This window comes from Macrobrachium rosenbergii, chromosome 49, assembly GCF_040412425.1.
Source record: "Macrobrachium rosenbergii isolate ZJJX-2024 chromosome 49, ASM4041242v1, whole genome shotgun sequence".
In the NCBI taxonomy this organism is placed as follows: domain Eukaryota; kingdom Metazoa; phylum Arthropoda; class Malacostraca; order Decapoda; family Palaemonidae; genus Macrobrachium; species Macrobrachium rosenbergii.
Window position 1 is genome coordinate 39,044,476 of NC_089789.1, and position 11,630 is coordinate 39,056,105.

An 11,630-nucleotide genomic window follows, 5' to 3' on the forward strand; every position below is an offset into this window, starting at 1 on the left:
ACAACACAGACTAACTTTTTCTGAGGACACTATCCTTTCAAGACCAGTCAGATTAACGACTTGGGACCATTTCAGTTAAGAGACAGCCAAGACTGACAGACAGATATTATCTTGTGGAAGACAAAACGCAGACCGATTTTTCTGAGGACACTATCCTTTCAAGACCAGTCAGAATAACTGACTTGTGGACCATTTCAGTTGAGACAGCCAAGACCGACAGACAGGTATTATCTTGTGGAAGACAAAACAACACAGACTAACTTTTCTGAGGACACTATCCTTTCAAGACCAGTCAGATTAACTGACTTGTGGACCATTTCTGTTGAGACAGCCAAGACTGACAGACAGCTATTATCTTGTGGAAGACAAAACAACACAGACTAACTTTTCTGAGGACACTATCCTTTCAAGACCAGTCAGATTAACTGACTTGTGGACCATTTCAGTTGAGACAGCCAAGACTGACAGACAGATATTATCTTGTGGAAGACAAAACGCAGACCGATTTTTCTGAGGACACTATCCTTTCAAGACCAGTCAGAATAACTGACTTGTGGACCATTTTCCTGGAGACAAGACCAAACGACAGACAGACAGACAAACAGACACAGCAAACGTGATTTGACTCAGAAGGCTAGAGTACTGTATAACGTCCATATAATTTCGTTGCCTCCAGGCCGAGCTGAAGGCTGTCCTTCGTCGCCGTCGAGGTGACGACTCTGGCTCCGGTGATGACGACCCAGGCTTGCCCAGATCACCTCCTACTTCGCCTACTACGTTAGACGTCCTCAATCACGGCCTCAAGGTAAGACGCATTTTGTGTGTACACAAAGACGCACGTACGTACGTGTATGTGTGAGTGTGCGTATGCCGCTATTTAAGTAATGGTGTGAAGTCTCCATTTAGAAATGGGATGGCCATATATTCATTTATATATTTTATTTACAAAGTGAACGGTAATTTAGAAAAAGTGATGCCTGCAAGTTCATATTCTTATATGTTTATATTTATAGTGAACGTTAGTTTAGAAAAAAGTGATGGCTAAATGTTCATATTCTTATATATTTATATTTATAGAACATTAATTTAGAAAAAGTGATGGCTAAATGTTCATATTCTTATATATTTATATTAATGGATGGCTAAACTGTGGCACTGTTGATATGAAGCCTCGATTTGGGAACAAAGATGTTAACCCTGTGTTTATGCATACTGTTTAAATAGGCTATAATGGTTTATGTTTATAACAGCGATGAGAGTCTTCCATACAGTTAATGATAAAACCGTGTAAAATGTCCCATTTCTCAATACTACTGGGGATATTTTTACGTTAAAAATGGCAGAATATTATTGTCCACATCCTACTGATTTTCTTTTCAGTTTTATTTCGGGACAAACGTTTCCATGGGTGAGTTTACAAAAAAAAAAAAACTCCCTCGTGAAAAAAATTGCATTTTAGTCTTCAATAAGACAAGATGATGGAAATCCTGTTCATTTTAATCTTATGAAAAATATCGGTCGCACCATAAGGGTGTATAAATCGCACACAGTGTCGTATAGAACTTTTCGATTGAAGTCAGGGTCTGAAGAAAACGCTTGACGTGAACTTGAAGAGAATATTCTACAATTCTGGGATTTATATCTGCCTTATTTATCTGTCTGTCTCGTTTAAACCCATCTCCCAATAAATATATTAGAAGTCAGCATTTATTCATTCGTCGGGTAGTGGGTAAAGGGAGCGGATGCTTTGAAAACGGAAAACTGTGCTGTTCTCTTTATGTTAATATCCTAATTCATCAGTCAGTGTAGACTGAGTATGTGTGTGCATGTAATTGTTGCCTCTTTGTAAATCTTTGATTCAGAACATCATAGATACCATGTATTAGACATATATTTGTAATTCGAACACAAGCATTAATAATAATAATAATAATAATAATAATAATAATAATAATAATAATAATAATAATAATAATAATAACCTATCTGACTGGCGTTGGAGATGATTCTGAATCTTCTATATCAAGTAGATATGCATAAACGATGTTTACCAGCTGTCATTTTTATGCTTGTTCCAGCTCCACCTCCACCCTGCCTTTCAGTTCTGCTTTGCCAAAGGATATTGTTCATTCTAAACCAGTTTTCTGTAATTTATGATCAAATTCATAATTTTATTGCTCTCACTTCCTTACCTGGATTTGGGGACCTTATCCAGACCTGTTGCCATTCGCACCTTTCTTCTCAGGTGTGGGGTAAGGCTCAGTCACGCTGGCAAAGTGTATTCTTTAGTAATTCTTCTGACAATCAGTTCACAGACGTCGCGTTCATTATTTTTCTACGTCGTTAAGTTTCATATAAAGCGTAAGATAACGAAAATTCAAAAGTAAAATCTAGTTAATACTTTAAATCAGTTCACAGAAGTTGTTCCTGTCATTCCGAGTAAAAAGAAAAAAAAAATGTTTATCAACTCCCAGTTTTATTCCAGGCTTAATTTCGCTTTGAACAGACTTGCCTACTTCAGCCTCATAAAAAGAAACTGCTGTTTGTTGGTGATACGGCAGTGAAACTATCATGAGGGCAGAATGAATTAGTCGTGGCCACCTGATATCAGTCCTCTATCGATCCGGTCCTCAGAGGGAGAGAAGGGGATAAGTCCCTCAGTCAATGTTTACGATCTAGGTTATTTGAGCCACGTTTCTCTCCCCGAAGTTTATGTAATGGGCCATGGCCGAACCTACATTCTTGTTACATAATTGATGACGTGATGTTGATAGTGTCAGTGAGCGTTGCAACTTTGATGGTCATCGACGCTAGTGTGCGATTTAATGGTTCGATATTGCAAACTGCTTTCACGCAACCATGGTCATATAAACTTAATTTTGCTTAATTTTTTTCCTTTCTTTTAACTGTTACATAGGAGACTGATATAGAAAACTGGCGTTACAACTAACGTGGTCACTGAAGCGTTCGTATTCAATATTTTTGGGGTGCATAAGGCTCCTACGTCATAACTGTATGTAAAATAACACGTGCTTATTTTCGTGGGTTCTGCTTCCCCAATTCCTGATGAAGAATATCATGTGTTGTTTACTACCCATTGTCATGCTTTGGACTTGAACTTGAGCATTGTATGTACCGGTGTTTATGCGTGAGAACGCATACCTTACGATTATATGTACACGTATGCCTCTATCCTTGTGTGTGTACATATATATATATATATATATATATATATATATATATATATATATATATATATATATATATATATACAATACATATATATATATATATATATATATATATATATATATATATATATATATATATATATATATATATATATATATATATATATATTGTACGATTACGTATATCTACTCACACATAAGCTGGTACAAATGATTGAGTTTTCCTCCACGTTATTCAAGGACAGTGCTGCTTTTTATTTCTTTTCTTAAGAACTTCTTTAGCCACAAAAGCCAAAAGTAATTATGAGGTCAGTTTTATACACGTTGCCGCTACACATTTCACTTGCTTCACTTGTTTTGCTTACAGTTCATTTATTTGCACCCATAATCAACCCCTGATCATCATTTAAAAACTGTACACATCAGGTGTGCAGTGCACATTACATACATACATATATGTATATAGATATACATACATATATATATATATATATATATATATATATATATATATATATATATATATATATATATATATATATATATATATATATATATATATATAACTGCTGTGTGAAAGCTAACAGTTAGTTTCCTAAAGTACATTCTAATGGGTCGTAAAATTTCAAGAACGTCAACATGAAAATTTTCTGGAAGGGAATTATTTGTTGATGGAACAGTTATAAAAACCAGTGAGTGTTTCACATCAGTCAGCCTATAGCATATAAAGAAGCGAAGAAAAAAGTGCTGAATTATTCATTTATAGTTTATTTATTTTGCCTTGGAAGCATGCAGTACGTAATCTGTCATCTACAAGGACGAATATGGACGAAATTCATTGATTTATTTTGCCTTGGAAGCATGCAGTACGTAATCTGTCATCTACAAGGACGAATATGGACGAAATTCATTGATTTGTTTTGCCTTGGAAGCATTTTTAGTAATCTGTCACCCACAAGGACGACTATAAACGAAGATCAGTCTCCGTGATTTTAACGATTCCTTCCTATTCACGGTTAAATTATCCTACGATCTGAAGCCTGGAAACGACTCCCGGAAGTCGTTCTGGGTCCTGTTTCCTTCGTTCGCCGTTATGAACAGCGAATGATCCCCGCCTTGCGGTTGGGTGGCTGTTAGAAATTCGGATTATCTTGCATTTCTGATGCGGTTCACACGCCTGGTTGGTTGGTTGGTTAGTTGGTTGGTGGAAGTTTCATGATGGGAATAACTGAGGAATTAATTTATTTTCACCTCTCACACACAGTTATACTCATGTATGTATGTATGTATGTATATATATACGTATATATTTATGGATGTGTACTTGTGTGTTTATATATACATATATGTACTGTATATATACACACACATATATATTATATATATGTAATTATATGTGTTTATGGTATGTATTTGTGTTACCTACTCATGAAATTCATGTATATATGATAGTTACTATGACTTCTTTACTTCTCAATTTCCTCACCCTTTTTTTGATACACTTGATGAGTTAAAGAGGTCATTGTGGCTAATAAAACTACACAGATGTCTGGTAAAAGTGTCCTGTAAAATATTTATATATATATGTGTGTATGTGTGTTTGTGTGTATATATACATGATACATACACGTATTTTATCTCTTTGGGAAATTTATCTTATGTAAATGTGTGTGTGTGCTTATGCTGTACGCTATATTGAACATATTAACAGTAAAGCTAGCATGTATCATGCAGTTTTTACTTTGTTCTTGAAATTTTTGCCAAATGTATTACTAAGAAGGTTGGAGTACATAATTTGCAATGGTTCCACGCCTTTTAAAAACATTCTTGTGTGGTGTTATTCTGTTTTACATATTTATATTTCGATCCATGAATGACAGTGCTTAATGGGAATAGTCTCGCATGACACTTATTAAGAAGTGATGCAGAAGCCCTTGTAATATAATACATTACATTGCTTCGGAATGTCTCTTCACTCACACACGCAAATACACGCACACAGAAGAGAGAGAGAGAGAGAGAGTTGAATATTTATTGAGTGCATTTGCTCTAGACACCTGTGAGAGCACACTCAGATTATTCCCATATAAGAAATGTTTACATAAAATGCAATGAGCACCAATCAGATCTCCCTCCCTGTAAATCTTTATGGGGACTGTAAATGCTCTTTGTCGTTACCAGTATAACGAGTTTATGATTGTTAATTGCTATACGACTCTCTCTCTCTCTCTCTCTCTCTCTCTCTCTCTCTCTCTCTCTCTCTCTCTCTCTCTCTTCTCTCTTTTCCTGTGAGTTCTCGAGTTGTGATGTCTTTGTTTTCTCTAACTTGTTTAAAGGCCGCAGTTACTTACGGAAGGGATATTATCTGCATTGTGTTGTAATCTGTAATCAAATGTTGGTTTATGTTTTGTATGTTCTGTGAGATCATTTGTTTAATGTGTATAAATATATATAAATTATATATATACATATATATATATATATATAATATTATATATATATATTATATATATATATATATATATATATATATATATATATACAATCCTGTGACTATTTCATACAATTGTGATATTTTTGTGTTCCATTTCCAACTTCATCCCCGTTATCATTATGTATCAGTTTCAAATGTATTGTATCCCGTATATCTGTCATGTATGTACTTTGTAATGTTGAATTTTGTTTATCTCCTGTGACAGAGTTGTTCCAGAGCTACGCAGAGCACTTGCAGCGATGGCTCCTTGTTGTCAATGGGCAGTTCTGAGAATGACGAGGTGAGTACATATTATTATTATTATTATTATTATTATTATTATTATTATTATTTATTATTATTAGCAATAGTGGTAATAATAATAATAGCAGTTGTGGTGGTAAGCACTTAAAGATGTTTTGTTTGTTAATATGCTCTGATCTGTGGTACTTGAAAGTTTAAAAAACTTTAAAACATTCAGGTATGGTTTGACATTTAAATTTTTTTTTTTATTCTTATTTTTATGTTCGTCGTTTGTTGCCCCTCTTTTATCTTATCGTGTTCTCTTTAACTTGATGTACGATGGTGATTGGAAAGTTTGTGTGACACACACAACTCAATTCAGCTACTGTGTTGCAGCAATACTACTTGAAACTGTCGTGTTAAATGACTGATGTTTTAGATGTGTAAAATTACTTTTTAACTCGACGATTGCTTGCGCAAAAGATTGCCACGCAAATGCTGTGAGTTTAAATTATTTTCCGGCCATTTTTGTTTGTTTCTCGCAAGAAATTTGCTCAACAATTTGCAATGGCAGAAATTATTTAACTTTCTTTTTTTCATTATGATTCACATAATTATAACTACTGAATTAAAACTCCTGTAAACATATGATTAGATACATCATACTATTGTGCAACGGACTCCAACGAACACAGCACTCAAGATTGATAAAAGAAGCGATAGTCAATCTGACTGGGCTGCGTTCAACGGCCTTTCGTCTTATATGACTTGGTCGTGTTCATATGACTTTCTGAACACCCTCAGGTGACGGATGGTGATGCCAGTTTTTGCACATCCCGCCCCCTGCAGGGTAGGGGCGTGTCCCCCTTTTAAATCATGGCGAGGTGATGGGGGCGGGGCGTGATATGCTGTCCATCCGTCTCAAGGACGGGCGTGATGTTTCCCGAGATGATGTTTTGGTTTGTTGAACAAGAGAATGTGGCTTCTGTGGTTCTGATTGGTTATTCCGATGTTTTATGACGTCCTGTGTTTTGTGACTGTTGAGTTCTGTTGTTGTTGATTTTATTTCTTGTTAGTTTTTTTTTTATTTGTAAAAGTAGTGGTGATGAATTGAAAATAGGAGTGAGTTCCCCAAATGTTGGCGAGATAAATGCGACAGGTGTTTCGAAAAAGTAATAATAATGATATCTCGAAAACAGTCTTTGTAAAAATAGTGGTGATGAATTGAAAATAGGAGTGATTTCCAGAAATGCTGACAAGATGAATGTTACAGAGTGTTTCAAAAAAGCAATGATAATGATATCTTGAAAACAGTCTTTCCTTGAAATTATTATAGTAGTTATGGACAAGAATAATAATAATGAAATAGAAATAAAGCATATGGAAAGACAGGAATACAAAAAAATCAGCAATGACTAAACCTCCTTCAGTTCTCACTTTGAAGCTTTTCTTTTCTCCTTCCTCACGTTTTGTTTTTCATTCCCCCTTTCGTTCTTTTTATTATTTCTCGTTCCTGTTATCCCCCTTATATGTCTTAGCATTCCTTAAATCCCTTATGTCCTTTCTTCCCGCCTTCGTCTCTCTCTCCACATAGCCTCTCCTTTTTTCCCCATTCATGTTTTCTCACTTCTTTTCTATCTCCTTCTGTTTCGTCTCTTCTTTTCCTTATGTAAGTCTATAGGTCTCGATTACGTAAGTAGAGATTTTGAGGGTAAACCTACTTCGTCTATTCCCATGAGATTTTATGGGTCACATCCCGCTTGTTTAATCGGGTAAGATAAGAGTGCTAATTCGTTTGTTCGTAAATATTCTATCGGTGATAACATTATTTACCGCGGATCATTTTTTTTTTCCTGAATTTCAGTATCCCCAAGAAATGCAAATATTCATAAATGCTGACAGTGAGGGTCCCTTGCAGATGCATTGTTTGGGTGTCACCGTTTCGGGGAAATTGCAGTGTTGCATGAGAGGGACTGGTGTTATTGAAGCGTGATGAGAAAGGAGTAATGTTGCGTAATGCCGGCTAGCTTGCCAGCAAGCAATCTCACACGTCTACAAACTGGCGTTTCGTTTTGGCAATACGCGCGATTGTCAATCACGCTTTTAATAGCCAATTATGCCGAGAGGAGACGAAGCCGTTATTCTGATGTCATTCGCAAATATCAGCGTGCCCCATTTGTTATCTTAGTTCATCGTGAAACTTCTAGAACGAGAACAGGTCTCCCTGCTTTGTATTAAATTACCTACAGAAATTAAGTATACCTTAGTTTAACCGGACCACTGAGCTGATTAACAGCTCTCCTAGGACCGGCCCGAAGGATTAGACTTTTTTTACGTGGCTAAGAACCAGTTGGTTACCTAACAACGGGACCTACAACACTGTGGAATCCGAACCACATTATAGCGAGAAATGAATTTCTATCACCAGAAATAAATTCCTCTAAATCTTCATTGGCCGGCCGGAGACTCGAACTCAGGCCTAGCAGAGTGCTAGCCGAGAACTGTACCGACTCTGTGAAGTGTATATTTGGCACTAATTCTGGTAGGATTAACTAGAGAATAAGTTACAAGGACAAGGGCGAAAATTCTCTCTCTCTCTCTCTCTCTCTCTCTCTCTCTCTCTCTCTCTCTCTCTCTCTCGTTACTGCGTTGTACGTCGTCCATTGTACCTTATGATTGTTTGAATGTTTCGATAGATTCCTCGCGCACAGTTGCTTTACCAACTGCAGAGTGAATTTCACCTGTTGAAGAATTTTTTTGCAAGTTTGTTATACAAATGAGGGAGAACAGAATAACTCTCACAACCTCTTGAGGTCAAGGGCAAGTGTTTGTGTCGCCAGAGGACCTTTCACCATTCTTGGTGAGAATGTCTAGATTTCAACATAAAAATCTCAACATATACCCTGCAATGTGTATCCAAAAAAAAAAAAGCCCTTTCTTTATATAAACCTACACTTACGTTTGCGTTGGAAATTTGATCATCTCTTGAATTAAAACTATAAAGCCCCTACACATAGGAGATGAATTTTTAAGTAACTCTCTCTCTCTCTCTCTCTCTCTAGGGCTATCTCTCTCTCTCTCTCTCAGTTCTCATTGGAGAGGGTCGGTGATCGTTCATGAGCGCTCTGGCGCGTTCGATTCTCCGACCGAAATGAAGAATGAGAGAAATTTACTTCTGGTGATAGAAATTCTTTCTCGTCATAATGCGGTTCGGATTCCACAATAAGCTGTAGGTCCCGTTGCTAGGTAACCAATTGGTTCTTAGCCATGTCAAATAATCCTTCGGGTCAGCCCTAAGAGAGCTGTTAATCAGCTCAGTGGTCTGGTTAAACGAAGGTATACTTAACTTCTCTCTCTCTCTCTCTCTCTCTCTCTCTCTCTCTCTCTCTCTCTCTCTCTCTCTCTCTCTCTCTCTCTCTCCGTTTGCAGTGTAAATCCCCTCCTACCAGTTTCTTTGTATCTGAAGAGGTGATATTACGAAGTTAAGGGATTAGATAACAGGTAAAAGCGATAATAGTCGCGTTCATGCGACCCAAGACTGATAAGATTCGATCTGGGTATTAGCTTCTTTTAACATACTGACGTATAAGCTGTATTAACGTTCTGTACAGCACAGTATGTACATGCATGTTCAAAGGTTGTTGCGCTCCTTTTTTTTTGTGACATTTATGGCGTGTGATAACGTATTTAATGTGTGGTCATGGTTTTTTTTACATATACTCAAACCATTTTATTTAACGGTGGTTTTTATTTATATATTCAAACCATTTTATTTTATTTACCTAACGGTGTGTTGTCTCACATTTGGGTGGGCTCATAGTGTGTCTATCTAGATAGTTTTATTATAGTTTGTCAAGTTTACATGTGTATGTGTGTATTGTATGATCGAATGTGTAACATGATATGATGAAACCTTTTTTTATGGGAAATATACGCATACACTAAGGCTGTGCGTTTGCATATTCACCAGTGTATACTCTATATAAGGAACTGCAATTTTAAAGTTCTTTCATACTTTTGGCATACGTATGCACTTCTAGAACAGTGAACGGCGTATAGTGCTCGTGGATAACCGTCATTCCCAAGCAGATAGGCAATTACGGAGACAGTCAACATTTCCATTGGTAGTACGTGAGGAGATAGGCGTCTTATTTTGGTTGGTGGAAGGTAGTAGTTATTACTAAGGAATTTTGATGGCTGTTTTAATGTGTTAGAGTTCCCTATGAGAGTTCCCTATGAAAAATACTGTATCCTAAGATACTATTGGTAGGTTTGATAAGGATCGTGTTTTTCCGGAGAAGCTGCTGAATATCATATAAGCCTGAAGCATATTAGGCTCCATGCTGACATTAGAAGCTGTTGCCTTATAATGTATGTATGTGGATTTCGGCGTAAGAAGGACATTGGCCTTAGTTGACATCAGTGCATAATCAGGGCCGGATACATGGTGCCAGCCGCTCGTAGCCTGAATGCCACCCCCACCCCCCAGTAATATTTGCACATCATTGTAGGTGTAGAGGTGAATGTTGTAGATTTCAACATGATTACTGGATAGCTAAATTTGAGGTATACGTAGAAGACGCTGTTTTACTGTATGGCGTTGAATTTCTGGTAGATTTTTTGTTTTTTTGTTTTTGTTTACTGTAAATGCTGTATTTGTGAAATTATTTTGTACTGTAACATTCTCCGGACAACTTTTCAGTTTGGAGGGGTCAGCATACAGCGCCAGTTTTATTTTCATCATTCCCACCAAAGCATTTGCTGTCTTTCATAGGAAATATTTTATTTTTCAGTACATAATTGCATAAAAATGTTAGTGGTTTTTGTAAAGTCCCGTTAAATAGGTATTTTTACATTTTCATATTATTAAAATTATTTGCTACGCGCTAAAGTTGCGTTATATTGTCAATGCTCCAGCTTATCGTAATTTAGCTGTTTTGAATTTTTACTTACCTAAAAATTCCGTTTTTTTCTGTTTGCATATAAATGAATTACTTGTTTCAGCGGCCCTTTCATAAATGCTTTGATATTATTACAGTATTTCTTGACCAACCATGAATAGAATGAAGCTATTTTTTCGGTGTATTATTGTATAAATGTTTTGCTATTGTCTTGCTACTTCTGTACCAAACAGAAATTCAACAGTTTTTTGTGTTATCCCTTCCTAAACGTTTTGAAATTGTTCCAGCATGCAGAGAGTAAAGTTCTAGTATTTTAGCAACGTTCTCACACACGAATACCGTACGTTGGCATTTTTGCATGTTTGTCATGCCTAAGTTTCTCCATGCTGTCATACTTTCGCCGACAGAGAATATTTACCGCGCTTATGGCTTTCAAAGTCGTACGCTCGAGAAATGTCTTTCAGTCAGACCCTAAACGCTCGGTATTAACGGACAAAATAAACACTTGAATGGAAATGAACAGCGTTAATGCAGCGCCATTTCATTAGGAAGGTTAACAAGCGCCAGGAAATGGCGCTCCGTGCTCCACATTTTAGCATAATTAACAGAGGGAGGAAGTTCAATCTACGTTCCACATTTCTGTTATGCATGAGAATAACGATGAACTCCACCCACGGAGAGAGAGAGAGATTGTTGTTTGTCGTGTAAACGCTAAAATTATGTATACTGTATATACTGTAGTATATATTTATATATGTATATATATAATAAGTGATGTAACATACATCATACATACATACATACATATATATATATATATAC

At 36.3% G+C, this 11,630-nt stretch overlaps 1 protein-coding gene across 1 annotated transcript in view; it reads left to right on the forward strand.

Moving 5' to 3' along the window:
* Window positions 1–11,630, forward strand: part of LOC136832274 (uncharacterized) — a 272,952-nt gene that overhangs the window by 198,736 nt on the left and 62,586 nt on the right. The window contains exons 7-8 of the mRNA XM_067093143.1: window positions 677–805; window positions 5,891–5,969. Coding sequence (XP_066949244.1) covers window positions 677–805; window positions 5,891–5,969 — 208 coding nt within the window. The remainder of the gene's footprint in view (window positions 1–676; window positions 806–5,890; window positions 5,970–11,630) is intronic.